The sequence below is a fragment of the Chlamydotis macqueenii genome, chromosome Z (assembly GCF_036417535.1).
Source record: "Chlamydotis macqueenii isolate bChlMac1 chromosome Z, bChlMac1.mat, whole genome shotgun sequence".
NCBI classification, from domain to species: Eukaryota; Metazoa; Chordata; class Aves; order Otidiformes; family Otididae; genus Chlamydotis; species Chlamydotis macqueenii.
Genome location: NC_141593.1, coordinates 63,331,344 through 63,358,323, shown reverse-complemented (window position 1 = coordinate 63,358,323; position 26,980 = coordinate 63,331,344). Strand labels below are relative to the sequence as shown.

At 37.4% G+C, this 26,980-nt stretch overlaps 1 protein-coding gene across 5 annotated transcripts in view; it reads left to right on the top strand.

Annotated features, from left to right (window-relative positions):
• Positions 1-26,980, top strand: part of SNX24 (sorting nexin 24) — a 91,616-nt gene that overhangs the window by 61,828 nt on the left and 2,808 nt on the right. For 4 of the 5 annotated variants that reach the window (XM_086771041.1, XM_086771037.1, XM_086771040.1 and 1 more), the window contains 3 exons: positions 22,031-22,125; positions 23,365-23,397; positions 24,295-24,359. In XM_086771041.1, coding sequence (XP_086627167.1) covers positions 22,031-22,125; positions 23,365-23,397; positions 24,295-24,359 — 193 coding nt within the window. The remainder of the gene's footprint in view (positions 1-22,030; positions 22,126-23,364; positions 23,398-24,294; positions 24,360-26,980) is intronic. The other variant, XM_086771038.1, reaches the window with a different exon arrangement.

Here is a 26,980-nt window from a genome sequence, read left to right as displayed (position 1 = left end):
CAAGTTAAGATGAACATCGAACTGTACTAATTGTGCATTTACATACCGTGAGAAATGTTCTCTATCATGACCTGCATGTGCTCAGAATAACTGAAAGATGCTTTAAAAAGAGGGAGAAATAAATTAAGTTCTTTGCCTAAGATGTCACAGCCTGTTAAAGCAGAACTAGAGATATTAATACTCAAGTGCTGGCACACTGCTATAGTCGCTAAAGTCTGCTGATGGCCAATTATTCTAATAGCCATGATTCCTTCTAGAGCAGTACGAAGTCCGAGATACGTATTTCACTCAGCCTTGATGAAAGAAAAAATGTTCACCTTCCTTATTCTGAAGGCAACTCCTCATTTGACATGTAGGCATTAAATTTTGTTTTTCCTTAATAAACATTGATTTTGCTTGAGCTTTTTGGGGAGGATTAAATAAAGTCAAACAATTTTTGTCCATTATGGTAAAGGAACGAAGGAGGGAGCTGTAATTCTTGCAGACATTCTTTATTATCACCACCTGAAGTATGGTAGAAAGACATAGTTTCACCTGTCTTTTTGATCAATCTACAGCACTTTTAACACGTTTTCATTTCCTACTTTGTATTGTTTTACATAAGCTAATTCTTATTTTTCAGTATACAAATGACTATTGCTTTTTTATATTGGACTGTCAAGGCAAGTTAAGTCTTAAGGGCTTTTTCTTAAAAATTAATCTCTAAAGCTATTTAATGGATTGCCAATGAAGGGAAAAACTTATTTTCTAGTGAAAGTATTTTATTATTGCTTATGTAGTGCAACACACTATGTTCTATTATGGTGGTTAAGTAGTGTACAGCACTAAATTAGCTTGTGGTTTAAACCTAGGTCTGCCAAATCATTGCTTTTATGTGATCTGATAGTATTCTTCTGCTTATAGTCTTTGTGTGGGTGAAGACCAATCGTTAATATTCTTTACACATTTATAAACTGCACGTGAGGGCTAGGGAAAAAAGTTCCTGAAGAAGTGAGTAGTTATGTCTTTATAGAAGGATTTGAATTTGCACGTACAACACAGGCCTTTTTTGGAGGTGAGAGGAAGAAAAATAAATATTGAATATATGCTGAATAACTGAATAGCATCCATTTTGTGCTTCAGGTGAAGAACTCATTCTAGGGGGAAAAAGTAGTATGGGATCATGTAAGCAACATTAACTAAATCCTTACACTTAAAGAAGCTGAATTAAAGTTTAATTGATGAACTCAAACTGTTGATTCTTCACTTTGACATGTGCCATAATAACTTTAATGCTTTTATCTAATGTTTGTATCATTTAGCGTAGACTGTTCTGAAGGAAAAAAAAAACCCAAAAAAAATAACCCCCAAACCCACAAAAAACTGTGGAACTAATGGCACAGTTTTACCAGAAAGATACTGGATTAAATAAGCAATAATTCTTGAGCTTCTGCTTTAGAGATGTTGCAAGAAAAGAGCACAGGAACAGATGATTTTTTTTCAGGAAAGGCTGCTTAAGCAAGAAGAGCTAGTTCATCAGTTGTTAGGAGAGGTAAGCCGAGGAGGAGACGGCTAGTCTTCCTCAGATGGGTTGTGGAAAGATGGTCAGTGAGCCTTCTCCTTTGGTCCTGGAGTAAATTGGATGCTCGTGCGTTAGATGTAATTCCTTTTTGTGTGTTCTGTTTTCTTGGGTTTTATGCAATCTTGCATGTCTCCTTTTTGAAGGATATGTTGAAAGATTTCAGAGTGAACTAAAGGAAGAAGGTCCTGTGCTTATGGGTAGCCTAGGAGAACAACACATCTGTATTAACTTCTGCTAACATTATCTGTCTTCACACTTGTCAGCATTGCTTGCCTTTATTTTTCTTTTCACCTGCTTATTGTATCTGCAATTCAAATATAATATGGATTTAGTTAAGTGTAAAAAAGCTCATTTTACTGAAAATGTTCAAGGTAGAATGTGTTGACTGGGACAGACTTGAATTTAATTGCATGTACATTTACAAACATATTCATTACTGAATTATGCCTTAATTTATAATCTTTATACGGATTTTTCCTGTTCTCTTTAAAAACATGGACATTAAAATAAGAAACTTATAAGAAAATCTTCAAGTATTGATATAAAAATTGAGGTTTGTGATGTAGTTTCTTCTTTTAATTTTTCATAACTATTATTGACTTTATCTAATATACTTTTTCTTATGTAGATGAAGAAAGTTTGCAGAAACAAAGCATAAAGTAGAAGTAGAACCTTTACTTTCATTAGGCACATTGTAAGGGTGAAGATTAATGTATATATCTCTTGCTAATTCTTTTCAATTACTCAGTTCATATAAACTCCCAAACCTTGTTAATTATGCTGAAGTCAAGTGGTAATTTTTAACAGTGTTTCCACAGCAAGGGAATTTTCCTGGTCTAACCTTGCCCTCCTGTAGAAACTCTCAGCAGATTAGGCATTCTGACTCTAGTCCATTCATTTTCAACACAAGCCTAATTGCTGCCGACTGCCTGCCACAGGTACCGCGGTTATCGTACATTTAAGGGATGCAGGTTCTTCTGAGAACAAATAAGGAAAGATTAATTGTTTGTTTTGTTTCATCCCAAGAGAAATGTGGGAGCTTAATCAAGAAAAATAATTTCTTCTGTTGATTTGGCTTATTTGTGGAAAGGGATAATTGTATAGAGGCAGGCATAGAGCTATGCATTTTGAAAGAAATTTTGCCATTTACCTACTTGGGAAGCAAAGATACAGCAAAATGAATGTAACACAGCATTGGAATTGATGGGGATGGTTCACATTTCTCATAGTAAGTAATTTGGCTGCTGGGCTTTTATTTGAACCAATATTGCTAGGTGGTATTGTCATTTGTTTTGTCTGCTTCTTTGGAAATCTAATCAAGGAGACAATAGTAGGGGGAAAAACGCTTTTCCAAATTGTCCTTAATTGCTAGAGCACGAAGTGAGCTAAACACTCCGGTATTTCCAATTAAAGAACTTGTTTCCAGCAAGCACCATTAAATCTATCTTTCCCAATCTGATAAATAAGCTATCAAAGAGTGGAACAGATTAATTGAGAGCAATTAGTTCAAAGCTCAGTATAACAGTCAGAGTAAACCAGCATTATCAATGAATGCAAATTTTACATAAAGCAATAAGAAGCACTGATGCAACAAAATAGATTTGAGAGTAACAACTAAACACAAAGGAAATTTTTTTTCTGTGATACAGAAATTACTCTTGTTTGTTTCTCCTTGCAATAAAAGCATTAAAAGCCATTTATTTTCAAGACCTCTCTTACAGAAATGTCAAATTGTGTTTGCTCCACCTTTGCTACATACATTTCTCCTTCAACGTGCTGCAGGAAATAACAGATACGGGAATATCACAGATCCTACAATTCAGAGCTAATCACAACGTTTAGTCTAGTTCCATCTAAAGTTCAAGAAAGCCCTGCTTATACTACAGCATTGTGTTTGTGACTGTCCGGTAGGCATGGTAATCTCTAAGTGTGGTTTGCTTATGTTAATAACCAGTAACATTTTTGATGGATGTTCCTTTCTTCCAGCTGTCTGTGCATGCCAAATGGTATTGACCCACATAGTGCAAGCATCATTCTGCACATGGGTCCTGTGGATACTTCCCTTAATGACAAACCATAGGAAAACCACCTGGATGCTCCCATTAAGTGCCAGCCTTTCACCTTTTGAGAATGACTGTATCAGCATGAGGAGAAAGCCTCTCTGTCAGCTTAGATTTTGAAATAAATTTGTAGGCTTTGAGTATTAGTATGTTCCAAGAAAGTATTGCATGTTGCTTCAATTGTTGATACTTATTACGTATATAAGGCTTTGGAGTAGTGTGCTCCATCAAGAGATGGCAGGGTAGGATACACGTAGTCTGTTACACACTAAACAGCCTAATTTCTAAGTCAGTTTTTACAGAACTACCTTGGCTAGGTAAGTTGTACTACTGCTGTGCATGTTGGCATCACTCACATAAACTGACAGCACAAATATACCAGCTGCCACAGCTTTTAAAACTGCTCTCTTAGAACTGCAGCTTGTGTCATGCATCCCTGATCTTTACAGCAGCAATGTGGCTGAAGTCTGCTTTTGTAGAATTACAGTTTTAAAATGGTTGGATAAAAACCTTATTTCTTATGCTGTTGCAGCCCACTGGGTATGTCTATTCTAGGAAAATGAAAAGGTCAGTGATAACTTTCCCAATACAATATTCTGAGAAAATGTCATTCCAGTTATGTGTATCTGACTGGGGGAGTTCATCCTCCATTTTTCAAGCATCTTATTTTTTATTTCCAGAATATCATCATCGGTAGGGAAATAGAGTATTCATAACTTTGGTAGGGTGGTGTAGTATCAGCTCATGAACAGATGATAGCAGACGTGCTGCAACAGACATAGCGCTTTGAACACAGGTGATTTAGAGTATTTTTCTTTATATCCTTGCTGGAAAGTTACTAGGAGATAACACTCATATTCTGAGTAACTATGCTTTTCTGAGCAACTTCCCTGTAATGTTGGCTCCTGAAAAATGTTCAGAATGTCCCCATGAAATCCTGAGGAAGCTAGACAAGTGAAACCTCTCTGAGTTTTGCAAGACGTTAGGGCATCCAGATCTCCCAAGTGCGCTTTTCAGGATGGGATACATCTCTCACATCTGGTTCACTGGGGAAGGTTCCTAATGTAACATTTCAAAAGCACTCGTAAAGCAACAGGAGATTACAGAGGAGCAAAGACCATGCACAGGATTCACAATCAGCAGTCTTGCAGCCACCAGCCTTTAAATAGCTGTCTTTACATTATCCCATCACATGTTTCTCTGTGTGTTTACACTCAGTCATGGTCATGGAGCGGTACATGTGAATAGTTTTGAACAGCAGCAGCTATATAACTTCAGGATCGGGAACCTGTTTGCTTTTTTGTAATGACGTATTTGTATGCTGTGCAATAGTGCTTACTGGCTTTACAGGTGGATTTTTTTGTAATTAATCAAATTCAGGCAAGTTTAATCATGCATCCTCTATTAGTTATCCAGCTTCAAATACTTAAATGATGAAGATAGGTACTGCAAGAGTAAGTTAACATAGGATATAGGAGTCTTTTTGTAGTATTGGAAGTAAAAGTGAGTGGGTTTTGTGATGAATTTGTGCTCTAATGATGCAGGAGGCTGTTGTTAACTGTGGTCCAGTGCAGATACTCATGAACAGTATTATTAATGTGGAAGTGCAGGCAGCATTTCATTGAAGAGATCAAGCAGCCAAGCTTGGCATCTCAAAAAAAAATGAATGTGGCAAAAAAAAATAAAGAATCTCAATTGCTCTAGTTTGATAATTATTTTTGCCCAGTTATACGAAGTGGTGATGTTCACCAAGGAAGTCAGAGGCAAGTCCACCATTGGACCATTGATTGATGCTGAGATACAGGACAGGTGGAAAAGCTGGGCTTGTTAATATGTGGATGGAGACATCTTAATTTTTTTTCCCTGTAGTATATTTGCGAGTTATAACCAGCATATTATCATTGTTATATCTATATGTTATCTCAAACACTGTGTTATCATTGTTATATATCTATAGCAGATTCTTTCAACTTCATGTTCACTACCCATCTTCCCACCTTTTCTTGTTTTGCTTTTTTTCCCTGAAATTTCATTTTGTCCCCTTGACTGGTTTATTCAACCTACATAGCAGTCATAGTGTTGTCTTCTGATAATCATGTGTTGAAGGTCACCTCTGTGTCCAGTCAACAGAGGGTGCCATTTTTTCGTAGTCTTCAGTTCTACTATAAATCCTTTCTGAATCCTTATACTGTATCTATATCCACTTTGATTTCAGGGCACCACTTCTCCAAATGTACTAGCATTGATGGCATATTCTCTTTTATTTGCTTATCATGGAGTCTAGAGTCTGATTAAGTTCTCCATACCACAGTATTACAGTACTGTTCTGTCTTTTCATTGAGGCACCAAGAAATGTGACTTAAAATAACAATTTAACCTTAGCTTCAGATGCCAAGGTTTTCTTGGAGTATAAACTAGAGTCATCATGGACAGAATAACCACTGGGAAGGAAGTGTGCAACACAGCCCTGTTGGAAATTCTTCTTGCATGGGAAACTCAGAGACAAAATATTTGCCAAAAATTAATAATAAAAGGAAAGAAGGTTGCTGTCTAAAAATGCCAGGATATATGATTCATGAATCCATGATTCCCAGTTTCAACCTCATTTGTGGACTTCACTGGCCAAAATTAAGTAGTTCTCTGGTTGTTAAGTAAGGGACATCAAGCAATTGCTAACTGTGAAGATAACATAAAAACCATCCAATTTATAGAGAGCAGCTTGGCATTCTTGCAGGATTTTAATGTTATCATAATTTTTAACAGAACTCCAGATAGCTATGTTGCTTCTGTTAGAGAACTAACTTGCAGTCTTGTTTCTCCGTTCTGGAGAAGTCATCCCTCTTTCCAATGACAAGAATGTGGAGAGTTTTAGCCAAATCAGAATATTATCTGCAGAATGGTATGCTGTGATGAATGCAGACCTCCAACTGATGCTGCTTGTCTGCCATCAGCACAGATGAAGTAAATAAGCATTCACTGACCAAGTTGGGATGGTCTCTTTTCACAAGTAATTGCATTGTTCCTCACCTTTATCAAGGACTCCCTTGCTAGTGAGTTTTGGGAGGCACAAGTGTCAAGGAACAGAATCATAATGAAGTTCCTGTGATTGAGCAAGGATTACATTGCTCTGTTAATTCTGTAAAAACTTGTCAGTTTGCTGCCCAAATAAATGCCTAGAGTGGGTAAAACATGGAGCAGAGTGACCTCTAGAAGAAAAATCAATGGCAATTCATATTTCATATGTCTATAATTGCTTGTGAGAGCATGGCAGCAGTTTGTTTATAGAGCAGCTCGTTCTACCAGGGATTGTTTCCTGACTTTTTCTTCTTTTCAGTGGTGATGCCTCTCATGAACTGTGACTCGCATTCAGACACAGCAATAGAAAAATTTTACTAGTGGTGATTTTTTATTATTGTTTTCACATTACTATCTTCAGAATTGCTACACTATGCTCTTTTTGAACCAGTGCACTGATCTATAGTCACAAGTAAGTAGTGTTCAGAACTGTTTCCTTGGAAGACTCCTGAAGCTGGTTTTTACCTTCCTTTTAGAAGGCAAGGATTTATCCTCTGCAAAGTTATCAATTTGCTAGTATTTTAACCATTAAACTGAATCCATTGTTTCCCCTTCATTTTTAAGCAATTTGTCAGAGAGGCAAGGAATTCTTACAGTCTGTTAATTTAAAGACAGAATTTTGAAAATATCCTTTTCCCCCCTGCTTTGCTTTGCTTTGTTTTTTCACTTTTTTTAAGAAGCTGTTGTAAGATTTGTATCCCCACTGAGGTCTGAGATGTCATAGGGATAGAGAAAATGCCTCTCACTTTATGGATTACTGTTAGGTCAACAAAACTTTGGCAGCATTGATTAACTTGACAGTGAGTACAGCAGTACATTTATCACTTATGGCTGTGCTGTAGAAAATCTAATAAGAGGCAAACAATTCCCTTTAGAGCAGTAACAGGTTCACTGTGGCTAACGGTGCATGCACTGGAAATTTCTGACTTTAAATTATACCCTTGCTGCTAGTTGGGTCATTGACTCAAAGCTACTGCACTTTCACTACTATGTTCAGTATTATTAATTTGGTCAAAATTGTTTCAGCTTCTGTAAATGTGATCAAGCTGTATATTGGAGTTCATGTAAACTCATAAGCATTTTTGAAGAAGGCATGCAGAAGGAGCTTGATCCAAGCTGTGTTATGTAAAAGGGGCAGCTGCCTGTTATAACTACAAATGCTTGGATTCTTACAAGGTTATAAAAGAAAAATTTTGAACTGTTGCTTACAGATTTGCCTGTCATTCACATATTTAAATAAACCCAAAACCCAAACTTATCTTACATTTAGTAAGTTTCATTGGTTGGTGAGGAGGACTTTTTTCATATGCGCAAATGTGTGCTTTATTAATTACCAGCAGTTACCTTAAAAATTCTATACAAGTTGATTTACAGATATGTTCTTCCAGTTGTCTTGTTTTTGTAGGAATTATGAGAATTGAACAATGAGCAAGAGATTTTCTGTCTCTCCTGTGTATAAGTGCTGCTGCTTGACTGAAAGTTAGCATTTGGTTCTAATCTGATTGAGAAATTATTTTTTATTCCGTATTACTTGGTTTCACTTTAATAAATCTTTTCTGGAAGTCCATGACCAGTACATTAGGAAGTGCCTTTGCATTGCAAATGTAGAGAAAATCAGTTTGATTTTTTTTAAGTCTTCTACTTGGTAGTTCTCTTAAATGGAAGCCCTGCATAAGACACTCTTTTACGGAAGTGTACCAAGCTTTTTTTCATTTCAAATAACCAAAAGTAAGTGAAGGCCACACACCTGAATAATTGTGTTTCTAGGTACAAGCAAGGAAGGACAATGAAGAAAATGCAGTATTAAATGAAGTTCAGAACAGTGTGCAGCTAAATTTGTGGATTTATCTTTGTGATATAATCGGCAAAATTGCTGTTCAAATGAGAGAGGTGGGGTTTTTTTAATATTAGAATATATGGCTCACTAGAGTAGAGAGCCTTTGTGAATAGCAACTGTTCTTTCAAGTATTTTGTGTTCTTTTAGAAAACTGTTTAAATTGGATGTTTTGTTCTGTAATATCTGTAAAAATGATGTCGTTTTCTTTGTTGGGAGAGAAGTATTCTACTTGAATCAATTGTCAGGAGGCTTAATGTAATAAGGCAGTTTGTGGTCTGACTAAAAGAAACACTGTGCAATAGAAATTCCCATAGCAGTTTGTTTTTAACAGAAAAACTGAGTTCACCTGAAACATAAGTACATTGAAAACCAAGACTTAATAAGGTAGAGAGCAGCTTTAGAGGGAAGCTGGGTGGGTTGCTGTCCAAAGTATGTCTCGTAATGGCTCCAATTTAACCAAATATCTGTGTTAATGACAGGATAGCTCTATCAAGCACATAACAGCAGATTATTTGTAACAAATGGTAAGGCAACCTAACATAAGTACCCTTTGCATAGTGAGGGGAAAAAATAACGATTAAAGTAGTCCTTCCTGTTTGTGTTTCTCACTCTCATTGCATTTTAGAGGCAACAAGACACATTTCCACACTTTTTTTCTGGGTTCATACAATAAAGGAGTTACCCTACTGCCTGCCTTACTGAACAGAGACCTGATATTGATTAACTATCACACCAGCATCAGAACTACTCTTAGGATTCAATTTTTTTGTTGTTTTGCATATTTTATTGATCAAAAGTGGTAAATGAGCATCAAGCGTGCAAGAAGACGATGAATTGTTTACTTGCATAAAATAACCTTTCAATAAGGGAAGATGCATTGCTCACACTTTTGGTGCTGTTCTGCTGCCCGAAGCAGATGGCATTCAGCTGCTATTGATTTGCTCCTATAGTTACAGAGCAGCATGTAACAAGGCATGCTCATTTCTCTGAAAGAGAGGTAAGGTTTTTTGCCAGGGTGGTGGGAGTGAAAAAAGAATGATACGGGATTTTTGGGATTGTTTTGAGGTTGGGATTTTTTGCAAGAAAAAACAGGAAAAACCTTGCAACTTCTGTTAGCAGCTCCATGCAAACAAAAAACAGGGTTTGTATGCTTGCAGAGAGAGGAAGTTGCTTTGTCTAGTTCTAGCACTTCTAGTAACGTTAATTCCCACTGCAGATTGGATCCATGAGAAGGCAAGTGCTTAAGATTGTAAAGAGCATCCAGAATTTAGTGTTGCAGACTCCATACCATGCTTCTTGGCTGCTGTATTTTTTATTTATACATGTTTTTTCATGTGTAAAGACTGACAATTCCTGGTCTTGATTCTGCAAACAGTTCATTTCACCAATGAGTAAAGAGTTTAGTAACTTGCTGTTGGATCCCTCCTGTAGTGGGGGAGGGAGAGGGACAAAGACAATTAGATAATTTAAAGTTTTATTTCTGGAAGAGGTGGGTGGTACTGAGAAGCAGGGTGCAGTCCTTGATCAATCTGTTTTAACACAGAAATAACCCATACATCAAGATCCACATGTGTGTTAGTATGAAGGTTAACAAACTCAGTCTCTTGATGACAAAACTGGACCAGTTAAATATTTTGACAATATGATTGTTACATATTCAAGTCTTCCTTGCCTACTTGACTGTTCTGCAGTGACTCTTACTGATGGAAATATTTACTGTTGATTTTTGAACAGTCTTGAGCATCTTCCTGCTCTGATGTTGTTTGTGAAAATAAAATAACTTACTCCATTATGACTGCCCTGCTATCCTCCATATCTTTTATATTGTCTTCCTTCTTAATGAATTATGGCACCTGACAGAATATTCTCACAGCATGGTTAGTAGCTAGTTATTTATCAAGAATTTAAACATGCATATTGGTGTCTGTTAAAAAATGTCCTTCTTCATCTGTTCAAACTTCTCTTCTCTGACATTGATTCCAACTTGCTTGTGTACTTTATGAAATGCTGTTTAAGTTTTTTTAATATCCACATGGTTAGATGTCACTACATGTCGACCATTTTTTATGCTGCTTCTGTAGCATGAGCAGGCAAGAAGTGATGACCTGAATCTTTGACTTTAACTTGTTGGTTTCAATCCAGAGTACAAATTTTCTATGACTGTTTTTCAAAGAGAACAAACCTTGGTGAGTTTTTCAGAAAACAGATGCTTTTGAATTAATGGCTAATGTTGTCAGCACAGCATTTACTGCATTGTTCTAAGTTGACTGGGTCTTGCTCTCCTGTGGGGCTAAGGAAATGTTTTAAACATAAGAATTATTACCAAACAGAAGTTAATTTAATGAGATAGGGAAAAGTGCATGTTTTTAAACAGTTTTTTTTGTTGCAGTGGTTCTATGCTAAAACTAGTTGCTTTCACAAATTAAAACAAATGCATTTATATTATTGGTCTATTTCTGTGGTGTCTGTTTATACTGTTAGAATTGACTCTGATTTTCCTCAGGCCCATGTCTCTCTTCTTTCTGAGTTTGTTAATGGTCACACCTTTCTTTGTGTTTCTTTGCCCTTGTGTAAGCAACCACCTCCCTTAACTACATAATTGGGATGACAGGGTAAATTGTTAGTGTATTAATAATTCAGAAAAGAAAAAACCAAACCAAATGTGTACCTTGCTTTTACTTCTACAGGTGAGTAAATGTCTTGCAAATGCAACATATATTTTCTTCTTAAGCTGATTAAAATCTAAAGTAAGCGTCAGAGGTTTTAAAGTAAAGCTTACTGATTTCCCTGCAGTTACTCTTCCAATATTGCAGAGTAGCCCAGAGTCCTTATTCAATACCACATTTTGTGCTGAAAAGGCTACCACCACTCAAAACTGAAAAACAAAAAGTCCAAAACCCCCACCATATAAATCTAAATATATTTGGTCAGCTACGTTATCCCTTCTTTACCTCTACATAAATGGCACAATGAGTTCATTAACCCCAGGTGTAGCGCTTTCTACTTCTCTTGTTTCCACTTTGGAGTGGGTACCTGCTGCTTAGTCTAATTAGTTTCAAAGGGAATGTTGAGTCATTTCTCAAGAGTTACTCTGACCCAAACCTCTGACAAGAAAATATCAAGGATACAAAATAAGTTATTGTAGAGTCAAATACCATTTTTGTTACAGTACCTTGCAGGAACACCGCAGATGAGGAAATCATCCTCAGATGATTTTTAGGTTTTTTTTTTATATGACATTTGCATGAAGTCATCGTTCTTATGGAGAATAAGACTTGTCTTCATGGCTGACTTCCTCAGTCTCCATGAACACCTGACTCTTTCCCAGCAAAACAAGGTGGAGCTGTGGGACATTTCTTATGAAGCAAAAAAGAAGTTAAAATGTTATTTCAAGGCTATTCTTAATTGATTCAGTATTTTTCTGGGCTTTTTCAGTTCTTTCAAAGCTGTGTTACTTGACCAAAACCACATTATCTGACCAAAACATCCAACATCCAGTTGAATATCTGCATCTTAACAGAATAGTCGGTGACATTATCCAGAGAGTGGGGTTTTTTGGTGATCAAGAGAAAGGTGGTCATGCCGCAGAGCTCTGTTTCTCTGACAGCTGAGATATCATTCCATTTCGTTTCCATTCCATTTGGCTCTGAAGAATTGCGTACAACTTAGTTCTTTAATCACTGCCTTTTCTTGAGGCTTGCTCATAGCTTTCCTCTTTATAAAGGACTATTTACAAGCATAGTAAATATAGTAGATAGAAAGTATGGCGGTGTAGGGGAAAAAAAGAGTAAACATATTCTGTGCAGAAATGGGTGACAATTTTTTTCAAGCTCCTTTTTGAAATGAAACAGGAGGGGAAAAAAGGTTTTTACATATTTTAGTATGTCTAGAAAGTAAACATGAAAATACAAACGCTGTAACTGTTCTGCAGCTAAAACTGTATTCTCTGTCAAACTTTTAATGAAGTGTGAGTTACTTTAATATATCTCACAACCTGTCTACATAAAACTTCTAGTGAATTGAAATAACAGTCATTTCACTTTTATTTTACATTCAAAAAAGTATTTTCTGTCAGATAATTTTTGTTCATTACAGGTAAAACAAGACAGGAAATATTTAGTTCTAAGTGATGTTTTAAATTTTCTTGTGTTCCAGTAACTCTTTGTTTTGTCTTTGTTTTGTCCTAATATTATTTGACTTTGCACATCTTTAAGTAATATGTATATTTCTGAAATAAAACTTCTCAGAGTTGACAGAAAGTGTTGGATTATCATCCCTGCATCACCCTTTCTTTTTCACTGCCTGCAAATGGGGATGCTGGCTGTCCACCAGCCTCCAGCTCAGTCCTCTGTCCCCAGCAGTCCTTCTACAAAGCAGAACAGAGCTCCCATGTCCCTTCAGCAAATCTCTGCCCTTGATAATGATGGAGGAGGGAGGAGGTAGAGGGACTGTAGTTGCACAAAAGCCAACATATTACTTCTCAGCATGAAGTTTTGCTGGTGAGGACTGAAAGGTGGGAATGACCTCTTCCAGCCACCTAAATGGCAGAAAGTATGAGTAAAATAGAGTGAGTTGACCATCTCTCAGCCATGCTCCTTCTTCCTTCTCTGGGAGAGCCATCTGCTACTGTGAACTAGTACAATTAACCCTATAGCTCAGCTGGCATAGCATAAAATAATAGTTGCAGCAGATTGGACCAGAGGTTCCTCTGGGAGAGTAGCCTGCTTCTGATAGTGCTCAAGGTACATGAGGGAGAACAGAGAGACCATGCTTTGATAATTCCTTCTTAATACACTCTCCATTTCCATGCATTTTCAGTTCAATTAATTCCTCTCCCATCAATTTGTTCAGTCTCTCCTTAAACACACATAAATTTTCAGTCTCTACAGTGTTCTGTGGCCATGGTTCAAGTACCTGTTCCATGAAGAAGTCCCTCCTTCTGTCTAAAGTCCCTCCTTTTTTATAACAATAATATATAATAATAATTTCTAATAATTTCTTCATTCCTTTTTAATAGTTTCCAATATACTTTTTATTTGCCTTTTTTTAATTGCTGGTGTTTAATGAGCCTATATTTTGTGGGATACATTGCAGTCCCCAGCATCTGCCTCCTCTGATCACTAATGGTCAGTCTAAAGCCCATAATTGTTTGGGTTGTTTTTTTTTTTCCAATATGCATTTCTCTGGGCTGTGTTCTCCTAACCTCTCTTACAGGACTTGTAACTGTTCATTTATCCTTGCAGGGATCCTGGCTGCTGGGTTTGCCTTAAAGCCTTCAGTTGGAGGTCTTTGTCAAAAGCCTCTTGGAAATGAAAGTAGACTCTATCAACAGGACCACATTTATCATAGAATAATAGAATGGTTAGGGTTGGAAGGAACCTTCAAAGGTCATCTAGTCCAACCCCCCTGCAAGGAGCAGGGACATCCCCGACTAGATCAGGTTGCTCAGAGCCTCATCCAACCTGGCCTTGAATGTTTCCATGGATGGGGCATCCACTACCTCTCTGGGCAACCTGTTCCAGTGTTCTGTTGCAGTAAATTTTGAAACAGGGTCTCCCTTAACAGCAAGGCTGTGATGCTTTCTCATCCAGACATATTCATCCATGTGCCCACTAATTCTGCTCCTTATTGTAGTTGTTACTAACTTCCCTGCTACAGGCATACTAGTTTATAAATCCTCAGTTCTCTCATGGTGCTCTTTTCTTCTTTTTTTTTTTTTAAATTATGTTTGTAATTTTTTTTGGTCCTCTGGTTCTAAACAGCCATAAACAATATGGTGAACATGGATGTTAATTCATAAAATTCATCAGTGAGTTCCCTGGGGCCCTTTGGGGGAACACTGTGTGAGCCTACTGATTGTTAACTGTAACAAGCAAATACTCTGTGTATTTTATGACCTCAACTAGGATCCTTTGATGAGGATCCAAAAACTAAAAAAAAGGAAAACTAAAAGTATATGCTGATTTAAATCTGGCATTGATGAATGATGATGGCTGCTTGTGGCTTGGACAGGCATACTCTTCACTGAGTAAAAAACTGGATGGCTGGGCCCAAAGAGTTGTGGTGAACAGAGTAAATCCAGCTGGCAGCCAGTCACAAGCAGTGTTCCTAAGGGCTCAGTGCTGGGGCCAGTTCTGTTTAATATCTTTATCAACGATCTGGATAAGAAGATCGAGTGCCTTTTCAGTAAGTTTGCAGATAACACCAAACTGGGCAGGAGTGTTGATCTCGAGGGTATGAAGGCTCTGCAGAGGGACCTGGACAGGCTGGATCGATGGGCCAAGGTCAATTGTATGAGGTTCAACAAGGCCAAGTGCTGGGTCCTGCACTTGGGTCACAGCAACCCCATGCAACACTGAAGGCACAGTGGGAGGAGTGGCTGGAAAGCTGCCTGCCGGAAAGGGACCTTGGGGTGCTGGTTGACAGCTGGCTGAACATGAGCCAGCAGTGTGCCCAGGTGGCCAAGAAGGCCAAGAGCATCCTGGCTTGTGTCAGGAACAGTGTGGCCAGCAGTGATCATCCCTTTGTACTCAGCACTGGTGAGGCTGCACCTCAAATACTGTGTTCCGGAGTGTGTCCAGAGAAGCGCAACAAAGCTGGTGAAGGGTCTGGAGCATGTGTCTTATGAGGAGCGGCTGAGGGAGCTGCGGTTGTTTAGCCTGGAAAAAAAGGAGGTTGTAGCGAGGTGGATGTCGATCTCTTCTCCTAGGTAACAAGGGATGGGACTAGGGGAGATGGCCTCAAGTTGTGTCAGGAGAGGATTAGGTTGGATACTAGGAAAAATTTATTTACTGAAAGAGTAGCCAAGCATTGGAACAGGCTGCCCAGGGAAGTGGTTGAGTCACCATCCCTGGAGGTATTTAAAAGACGGGTAGATGTTGCACTTAGGGACATGGTGGACATTAGTGGTGGACTTGGCAATGTTAGGTTTATGGTTGGACTCCGTGATCTTAAGGGTCTTTTCCAATCTAAATGATTCTGTGATTCTATGATTCTAAGAAAGGGTTATCACATACTAAGAAGACAGGAACATGCAGTAAACCCTGATATTTACTGGAACAGTCTTAGGACTGAAGGAATGCTTGCAAATTTGGAAAATCTAGAACTGACATTTTCGGTACCAGCTTTATTTGCCTTAGAGTATGTATTTATGACAGCCTATAATTATGTGATCAGATACTATTGCGAGTTTTTGCTTCTTTTTCCCATCCAACCTCCTCCTCAGTGCAAAAGGTTCAACACAGAAGGAGAGCAGCATCTAACTGTGTAAGAAACAAAAAAACCTACCAGTTCCCAAACTTTCCAGGTATCATATTTTCAACCTGAATGTTGGGGTTTTTTTTCATTACAGTATTTTTATGTTTACTTCCTTAAGCTTTTAGAAAACAGTACTGCAAGTTTCATGCTCTTCTGCTTTACCTATTGTTGTATTGTGGATTGTAAATGCGGTCACTTTTTCCAAACGTTTTTTTCCCTGTACTCTTGAGAAGACTTTTCCAAGCATAACTGCCAAATTTGTTTTCCATCCAGTATGTGTATTTTCTGGATCTGCTGCTTGATATGCATATTATTGTCTTAAGGTATTCTTGCACCTGTTTGTTATTAGCAGCATTATTGACATGGTTTTAATTACTTGTTAATTTCTGTAGTCTTAGTGGTCCACTGACTTAAAAAACACTTATATTGAGCCATTTTAAAATCAACGTTTATTTTGGTGTCTGTCTTTGTCATTAATGGATCTGCTTACTCTTTGTACTACTTTTTTCCTGTTACTTATTTTTAAAAGCCTTTCTTGTTCATACAACTTTTTAAAATATCATTAACTCATCCTGCCCTTCTACTTATTTTTGTTTTGCTCTGTTGATTTCTTCATTTCTCATCCAGCTTTGTCTTAACCTGCAGTCCTTTGAGCAATGTCTCAGGAAATGATATTGACTGCTTTCTTTCATTTTTATTTTACAAAGGAACTGTAGTCTGTTGCACTTTGTTTCTTTCAAGGGCTAGTCTTCTGTTTTGCTGCAGAGAGATTCTGTTTGCTCCCACTACATTATGTTCCCAGTTTTCTGAAAAAAAAAATCAGTATTGTATTTTTCACATCAAATCAGTTAATATTTGTACACTTAGTCAATCTGCTCTGCACTTAGTAGTTAAATATTAGTTGGAATTGTAAATGTATAATTAATGTGTCGCTTTCTAACTAAAGTACTCACTACCCTAAAACTTACTTAGTAGTATTTTTAATCAAAATTAGTAAAGTGTTTAAAATCAGCTTAGGTAAGGCTTAAGTAAAAACTTTAATAGCTTATAGACACTCTTATGAATTTCTGCATACATATTTTCAATGATGCAGGTCTTTTAACCTGTTGGGCTTCCCTTCCGTCTAGTTCGTTTATCCTCTGTGTAGCTTGAGAATGCTATGTTAGATGGATTTGTCACTCAGGAGATACTTGGTGAGTTTTAAGCTCACTGGAAGTGTAATAATTTGATCTGACCGTCGGTGCAGGAATTTTTCTGCTGTTCTCCAGTCAAGGTTCAGAGGTGCAATTCCCCTCTGTGCCGTTTTTATTATTATTATTATTACTTTTGTGACTTTACATCAACTTTCAGATAGTAACTTATGGATCTCTGTTGGAAGTATTTTGGCATGTAATACCTACAGTCAATATCTTGTTCCCTTTCAAGCTCCACTGTGTAGATGGCACTCTTACTGTTGACTTTCCTTTGATATGTAGCCTGGGAGCTTTAGCTAGCTGGTTCTTCATATGGAGCATCACTTCTGTGTCATTGTATGTGTGTTTGCATGCTTCTTGTTTCTTTAAATAGTTCTAAGCATTGTCCTCCTGTTCTTACAAAACTGCCCATGAGTGAATGTTTCTGGTAGTAATGAGGGGAGAGTCCTGACTACAACAACTTTAGTGACAACTTATTTAGAAATAATTCTTCTTGATAATGTATAACAACATCCTCAACTTCATAGTTCTTCACAATGGGTAATGTAAAACATTATTGTATCTGCTATTACTTTAAAAAAAAAAAATGAAAGGTTGCTCTTTGAAGCCTAGTTCCTTTGTCTACTTGGTTTTTAGTTAATATGTTCTTTTGGTAACCTTTTTATCATTTCATGGAATTGTGTAAAGCAGTTCAGGAAAAGCAGGTTAATAGAATATAGACCCTGCAGTGTTCTAAAAGATGTGGGTTTTGGTCCCAGTGGAGATTGACACTCCAGCCTCCTTACTGTAGCTGGAATGTATTGATTTTCTTCTCCCCCATTTTAGCTGCACCACTGAATTAGGTATTGTGAAACATCTTTCCCTGTGAAGAGAGGAAAAACTGTCATGAACTTTTTCACCCTAACAGTACAACATTTCAAGCTAAACCCGATTGAAATGAAAAGTCTGTAAGGACTCTTAAAAACCTTGTAAGTCAGCTCCCCACTCTCATTTCTCCCCCTCCAGTAGTTTTTCCAGCAGCCTTGTGTAAGTATGATAGATGGTTGTAAGAAATTAATTTTCAAATATTTTATCATTAAAAACAACAACAGTAATAATAACAAAAATCTGTGAAAATGATGCGTTCCTGTGGTATGATCTCCTAAGGTTAGCAAAGTGGTCTTGTTCAGGTTTTCAGCAAGATGTTCAGTTACTGTTATAATTGGCTGATGAGTAGGTTTGGACCTAACTAGAATGCCAGTGTTCGATTTCACAGTGTCCTCTGTGAAGATATGTCACCATTTACCCTGGCTTTAGTGACAATTTTCTAAAAAGGAAACTCGTGGGAAATCATTATGCTGTTTATATGTCTCCCTTGTTGGAGAGCATTATCCTGTGATATTTTAGCACTGTTTTCCACTGCATGATGGCATCTAGCTAAGGTTAAGGCAGAACAAGTCCCTTTGCAATTTTGTGACTATATTTTACTTACTGAAGAAGAAAAGATAACCGACAATTAAATATTTCAGATGTCACTGAAAGAACATGTGCAACTAATCAATGACATCCTTAGGGAACGTGATTTTATGAAACTGATAAGGTAGAAAAATTGGGATTTTTGTGATTTGTGTTACATAATAATAATTGCACCCTTTCGATGAAAAAGACATTTCTGCTGATGTAAACATCAGGCTTTCCCTTGTGCTTTTTTTTTTTTCCTGAAGCATGGAGCTGTTCATTAAAGTGTGACAGTAACAGATAAACACCTTTTATGATTTTCTAAGAAAATATGCTGCTTATACTCTTAGTTCAGCTGAAATCAATGAGTTTGAAAAATGTATTTCTGGAGTCACTTCCCAAATCACTTGCCAGAGGTTGTGTTAGGTGTTTTAGTTTTGGGATTTTTAAAATTTATTTTAGGACGGAAATACATGTGCTGATTTTTCCTTAAATTAGTCTACTTAGCACTTTGGGGCCCATATTTGAAACTCTTTGCTATGATCTTGGTAGAATTTGGATGTATTAGAAATTCTGTGTTACTAACAAACTAATTGTGAGGTTTTGTTTCCTTGAAAATATATGTCTTTTAAGTTTCTGATTGCACAGCAAATAACATAGTAGTCATGTTTACAAGCCAATGTCATATAGTTACTTGAACAAAGGCTACAGTTGAGCACGTTACATCACAAATTGTAGATAGTGGTTTAGAGACTTCACCTGCTGGTTCCTTTTCTGCTCAGCTATTATTTAGAGATCACTAAGTCTGCAAAATACTTATTTCTTACAAGTTTTCAGTCAGAAGTAAAAAAATCTGTTGTGTTGTGGGTTGTTCTAGGTAAATTAAGCCAATTATGGTAATATTTATTTATGATTTAAGAGTATTTTAACAGCTTAAATAGGAAGCTGAGAATGCTTACATTTTTTTTGTAGATGTCCATTCTGGGCCACCACTGGACGTAGGAATTACAGCTAGACAGACATACCTAATCCGATGTGGATGGCTTTTTTGTTCTTGTTGTTCCCATTTTTTTTTCTCACTTTTCCTTTGGTTTCTACCATGTATATTAAATGGCTAGATTATGTGCTGGCCCTTTTTTGTATCGAAACCAAAGAAGTCAAGCCAGAAGATCATTTTCCCCTTTAATAGTATAGTTAACTTGTGCTTTTGTTTATTTTTTTAATTCCTTTAAATGTGTGTCACATTACATTACATCAGTTAAAAAAATCTTCCTTTGTCCAATGCAGTCATTCCTCCCTTTGTAAAATTCTGGAAATGACAAAGTTCCCAATCAACAGAGGCAGCGTCCAAAATACAGCGCACTGCAAAATTGCCTTTGCTTCTCTGCAAATTCTACTTTTTCAAGTTTATTGATCACCAAAGTGGAGTTACTGACAGTTAACAAACTATATGGATTAACGTGCTAAACCAGATGCTATTTGCTTGCATCTTTTTGTGAAATATGTTTGATTGGGGCAGGGTTAGCAAGGCTTGTCTTGACTTGGTGTGTGTTGTGGAAAAAAAAAATAAAAGAATGAGATATTCATCTGGAGTGAGCGGAAGTAGAAACAAATAGGTTTGTAAGAGTTATCAGGAGTTTTCCTTTTGTACAGTGGTCTGTCCTTCTCTTCTTTGCTGACAATCACTGTTCTGTTCAGCAGCCTCAGGAGGCAGCTCAACTTTTGGAAAAAGCTGTCAGGAAGTATGAGGTTTTACGTAAGCACTGGATGCCCTTAAACATCTTTATACAACTTTTTGCCATTCTTCATTGAATATAATTAGTAAGATGGTTTTATTTGAGCATTGTTATGCAGCTCACAGACCCTCTGAATATGCATCCACCTCCAGTCCTCCTTCTGTGCATAACCTGAGTGCAGAACAAGATAAATTTTGCAGGAGCAGAGTGCTGATTTTGCAGTATGCAAATAAAGTGGCATTTTTTAATGCAGCATCTTCATATAGAGGTGAACTGAAAGGCTTAACACTTGCCAACATTTCAGACCTCCCTGTTTGTTAAAATCTGGAACAGAAAAGTTAAAAATCTGCACTTTCCCTGTTCCCTGTTCTTTTTTCATGCTCAAAGGTGATGGCTTCTTGAAGCTGTTGAAGAAACGTAGACTCTGAATTCAGATTTGCAAATGCAACTTAAAAAAAAGAACCAGTTTTCAAATGTCTTTGTTTTCAAATGTATTTCTATCTTTAAGTCTGTGCACAGCTTATGTAATTTTTACACTAACTGGGTTTTCATTATACATATAACCAAACAATTTTCTATAAAACCTGCTATAAAACCTAGATGACCTGTAGATGTCTCTTCCAACCTATTTTTTTTGTGATCCTTTTATCCTTTACATACCATTGCGTCTCCCTAGTGATATTGTGATGTAGAAGAATACACATGCAAGAATAAGTTACCTCCTGAAAGTAAACAGAGTGATGTTTCTTACTACCACCAATCTTATTTCTTCTCTAGGTTTTGTTTCTCCTAATATAGGGTGTGAAAATTAACATCATGAACATGGACAGCTTTACTTGTACAAGTCGTTTTCTTTATAAATCTAGTGAAGTTTCTTCCATGCGTATGTTCACTGCAGATCCAGGCCTTTATGAAGGAAAGCTCTTTAGGAAAGAGCTTGTGGCTTTCATTTGCATGTGAAGTACGTACGTTATCAGAATGTATGGCAGTATGAACAGTAAATAAATAGGGGCTTAATCTTTCAGGTGAGACATTGGTTGAATTTTTGAACGGTTTTATCTGTCTCATGAAAATTAAGGATCAACAATTATTTTTGGTCTGCTTCTATGAAACTGTCAGAGATCTATTGTTTCCTTTAAAAGTCATTCTTTCATGATGAACATGCACCTAAGCATCTCATTTATTTGCTGAATATTTTTAAGTGTACATGTAATTAATTTACTTAAAATTGTAAATCATCTCATCAGTGGAGAAACAAAGGAGAATGGAGTCCAGCCATTGTGCCATTGCTGTGGAAAAATGTGGCAGGTCTAGCCAGCAGCTCTTTGGTCAGAGCTTTGTCGTTAAGAGTCACAGTGCAGATATAAGGGGTACGTTGCAAGCTGATCTGTCAAGCCAAGCAAAGAGTTTCCCTTGTTAGCATTTACCAAGGCATGCATTAATAAGATTGCACGAAGTGGAGACTTCCTTTTTCCACAAATGTGCCAGACAGGAGTCTTCTGTAAGGTGAACGCAGAAGCACTGAGCTGTAGCTGCTGTATTTTCTGTTTTAAATAAACAGAATTTTATTCACAAATTAGTGTGCCAGTAACTTAGTTCCAAAATCAGACATCTCTGCTTGAGTGGCATCTAGCCTTGGCACCAGTGATGGCAGGTGAAAAATAATGTAGTAGCATAAGCGAATGTATTTGTAATTCATTAAGAACTGTGGTTTTCCTATTGAAATGAAGCAGTCCAAAATAGGTTGTAAAAAATGGAGAAGAACTGAAAAGTGTTGCAAGTGGAAAATGTTTTGGTTGCTTGAACAAAAGTGTGCAATATCTAAAATGTTTTAAAATCTTGGGTTTCCATTGTGTGTTTTTTTTTTTTTACAGACAGTAATTTTAGAAAATGAAGATCTCCCTAAAATATTTCTTGATTTCCTGAACGTTCGCCATGTACCTACCTTGCCAAAAACAGAAAGCTGTGGGTAAGCTCTCATTTGCTGAAAAATACAAGGAGTCCAAAAGGCCTATATCCACTCAGTGCTGATGCAATTCCATTGACTTAAAATGGTCTTGCCGCCAACTCTAACACGGTAAAATAAATGGGCATTAGGTTCATGTTAAGTATGTTTATATATCCCCAAAAGGTGGTAAAATAAATCCAGCCTATTCAAAGACAGAAGTGAGGTTTAATGTAATATTATTGGAAAGCAAATGAGAGTTTAGATGAGAAAAATATGATTTTCTCATAGGTCTTGAAGTATCTACTGAACTGAATTTTGTAAGATATTCATAAACACTCACTAAAGTTGCATAGAAAGCTTTTGCCTGTGTTTTATAATGATAGTATCTGGACAGAATAGAAGTTTGTTCTGTGATCATTTTATGATTTCCCCGTGTGTGTTTGAAAATTGTGTCTTTCACCTTTCTGATGACATCTACCCCAGTGACCCCATCACCCTTCCCCTGGGAAGGGTTCTTGATCGAACTGGGAGAAGGGAATCTTAGTATGATTATGATACATGTAATGACTACAGAAATACCCGAAACAGTGTAACTGGAAGCTCTGCTACCATCTGCAGCTGTAAGGTTTGTAGAGAGAATAATATGTTTTTCTCTGCAAGCTGACATAGTTGGAAAGTACATCAGCGTTACCAGAACGTTCTCTCCAGAAATACCTGTGTCCCTTTTCCACTTTGGGAGAGGCTGTGTGGATCTGCAGGGGAGAGAATGCAAGTTGAAAAAGGTGGAGATAATTCCGAGACCCTCTTACACTCGGAAGTGTCTGTGGCCCAGGGCGGTCTCCAGAGTGGCTCAGAAGCTAACAAACAAACTTCTTTTAGTTTTCACTTTAATGTAATGACATCAGCCAGTACCCTCAGTGGGACTGCACCCCATCACTTCACGGATAGATAGATAGATACGCTTGTGAATCTGTTAAAGATGGATGCTGTCATTTCCAAGTAGTGGTTGTTGTAAAACCATAGGATCTCCCACATTCATTTCATAGAATCATAAAATAGTTTGGGTTGGAAGGGACCTTTAAAGGTCATCTCGTCCGTTTTGTCACACTGCATTATGCAGCTACTGACTGAAAAAGAAAAAGGTTGACTGAAAAAGGTTGCTCCTAAGAACCTTGATGGTTCTTAAAGGATTTGGTTTTTTTTTTTTAATTGTAGAGTTAATTTTGTTGTAACTGAAGCTTCCTCTCACTTTACTTGCAGCTCTTTTGATGAAACAGAATCTGAAGAATCAAGGTGAGCTCGATCCCTACTCTTTCTATGACACCAGATTAATAAACTACTTGAAATTATTGGCATTTACTGTACTTGTTCCATGCAGTTGACAAAACGGCAGTAGTTTAGCATTAAAATTAGATGTGTTTGTTAAATGTTATGGCTTTATGGCTAGTTTCATCAGCTGCACTAGATCCATTCATTCTTAGTGTGAATTATGCTTGTATTGAGAAATTCCTTACAAACCCCGAACAGAATACTATTAGCTCTGAAATATTTCTAGGAATGTTTATTACCCATTGAAGTCTGTTTTTCATAACAGGAAGATTTAGCAGAAGGAATTAGAGGTTTGGGTATCTCCCCTGTGTGTTTGATAGAGCTTTGTGCGCATCTGGTTGCAGTACTTGGCATGTAGATGCATGCGCTGGCTGGGGGAGGATGTCTGTACCATGACCAGGGTGGGAGACAGCCCTGGGAGGGACTTCCAAGGACTTTTTCTCCATGGATGAGGTGTACAGCAACCACTTCTGGGGCTGGAAGAACATGGTGAAATTTTGAGTCTGTTTGGTGGCCTGAAGAGCCTCTAGACCATGGAGCCTGGTTGTAGGTGATCTTGTAGCCTGCATTACACTAAGTACCAGGGAGCAGAGCAGGACCAGGAGGTCTCAAAGCCAGCTGCAAGCTGCCCCTCCTGGATGCAGCCCCTTCACCTCCAACTTCACATTGAGGGTTTCACTGTGTGGCTGAGGAGTGGCGAGCTTTGCTCCCAGAAGCCTGCCCTTTTTGGGCAGTGCTGGGGTGCAGAAATGCACCAGCATGGCTCCTGTGCAGCTCAACCACCTTGCTTTATCAAAGCTAGTTTGTAGAATGTTGTTTGCTGTCCCTTGATACTGACATCCCTGTTCTTGACCTTTCCAGCAAACTGTCCCACCAGCCTGTGCTGCTGTTCCTAAGGGATCCATATGTCTTGCCTAAAGCCAACGGTAATCAAACCTGTCATCTGTTAACAGCGCTTTACTGATCTGACCCTGCACCGCATAAACCACATTATTATTAATACCAGCCTAGTCAAATGACACTGGGCCAAAATCTAATAACCTGCCAATAAAACGATAGTTCTTGTGTAAGAAACTATTAAAACACTAAGTGGGGTGGGTGATGTATAAAAGGGTGGTGTTTTCTTCCTCAGTTGTTCTCTCAGACAAACCTACTGAGAATTCAAATCAAAAGATGAAGAACATTGCTTTTCTTTTCTTGTTGACCCTTTGGCTGTTTTGCCTGAAGGATTTGAACTTAGAGGCCCAGTCCTTTGTAAGTGCTTTTTCCCTAAACACCAGTCGATCTACTGTGAGCATGTTTGTATTTCCATTTGGATTATTACTATTTCTTATCATTTATAACCTCTGCAGCTCTTAAGAAAAAAAAAAGAATGTATACTTTAAGCGTAATTGATGTGTTTCACAGGACATTTATGTTACCCTTCATGTCTTAAGACATGGTTCAAAAGAGTGTTTGAAATAGCTTGTTATAAACTCCTTTTTTTTTATAAAAAATTCTTTGCATTATTCATTCAGAGAACTTACCCTCTATCTCAAATTAAATGTGTGCAGGGAAAAAAAATACTAGTTTTAGTAGTGTGTTCCTCCTGGTTTTGTCATTTTATTCGTTTGAACTGTTACTTCTACTAAATTTTGTATTAAAAATGCAATGCACTTTCAAGGGACAATTGTCTCCCAGAGCTGTGAATTAAGATTTTTTTTTTTAATGTGGCATTTTGTTTGATTTTACAAAATAGTGTGTTGAAATCAAGAGTCAGGTTCTTGAGCTGCCTTGAAAAATCACAAAGTTTTTAAGAATAAATTTAGGAAAGAACACTTGTTTGCTTGTAGTTTCTTAGCCAATGAAGCATACTTCCTTGAGATTTTCTCAAGATGTATATAAATATTGTTTGTAAATACAGATGTATTGAGGTGTAAAGAAGACAAAGCCACACTCTTTTTAGTGGTGCCCAGTGGCAGGACAAGAACATCAGGAAATACTGTCACTCTGAGGGTGACTGAGCACAAATTGCCCAGAAGGATGGTGGAGATGCTCAGAGTCTGTCTGGACATGGTCCTGAGCAACTGGTTGTAGGTGTTCATGCTTGAGCAGGGGGTTGGACCATTCTGCAACCATTCTGTAATTCTGCTGTTTTTTCAAGATGTTCTTCAAAACCATAGGGACTAAGCTTATGTATTTTCAGAAGGTTAAATAGTCTCTCTTGCAGGCAATGTCCATTTTAGCTAGAAGTGTGGCCCAACAGCATTGACCCTATGGAATCATATTGAGCTTCAAGGTGAAGTTCTACAGCAAGTGCAGAGGTCCTGTGTGACCAAGATCCACATGGGAAGACACATTACAGTCATTCAGTTTTTACTTTGACTTAGCCCTAGTCTGGTCACATGGACTGAATGCCTATTTGAGGCTGGAGTGCAAATTACAAAACTGAGGAACCGAAGCACAGTAAGGGGAGATGGTCACTTCACAAGGTCACTTCTGACCCATGTGACAACAGTAGTGCAGAGGCACCCACAGAGTTACCTCTGTCTAAAGGTTGGTCCAGATACTGCCTATACTAATATTTAGTGAGTCACATCGCATGTCACATCTTACTGTTTAATGCTCCTTGTAATTGCAGACTTGGATTCCTCTTGAGCAGGGTGTAAATTATGAACATCATTTAATTCCATACCATTCCTGAGAGAGAAAATGTATTTCATATTCGGTTTTGCTGAAAAAAGAAGACAGTGCTTAATGTTTTCAGCCCACATGTAGGGTGTTGCTGTAAGACTTCTATGCAAGATTTTTGCAGTTCTGTGATAGTATTTATCTTCCTTCCCTAATGTGTACTCTGAGGAAGGCCTCATTAATGATATCTGAAAGAAAGGACTTTTCAGGCTTTTGCTAAGGCATTTTTTGGCCTTAGCACACAATATTTATAATTTCTTATGGCAGGTGTATTTGAAGACCATGGAATACCAAATTCATTTGCAAGTTATCTGTTAAGTTAATTAAACAGAAATTAGAATGTGAGTTTAGAGTTTAAAAAAGGAAGAAGAAAACCAAGTTATAAGTACAGAGGCTCTACTAGTTGCCTGAAGTCTAGTTAGAAGGAAACAAAGTTTTTACATAGCTACCATTGCCTTTAATTCTTCTTTATTTTCAGTTTGCACAGAGAAAATATAGGTGAGACCTTTCTAAAATTTTCTCTCAGATCAGTTCTTGCTTATGTACTCTTTGAAGAATGTGAACTATGACAGTTGTTTGGATCAGAAGTGGAGTTGGTCTTTCCTGGATACAGGAATGCCTGTGTTAACATCTTCCCATAAAACAGGAAATTGTGTATTTGTGGGCTTTTAAGAAAACAAATTGTTGTTTCTGGAACATAAAGAACAAATTTTTTCTCCCTCATTGCACTCTTTATAAAAGTCTTGGCATTATTCTAATGACTGGACTTTAAGTATTGTTGAGTTGCAAGACAACTTTCCAAAGATAAGATTCATAGTTAAAAACCTAACTGATTATCAGACTCACTTTTTCATTATATATCTAACACAGTCTGAGT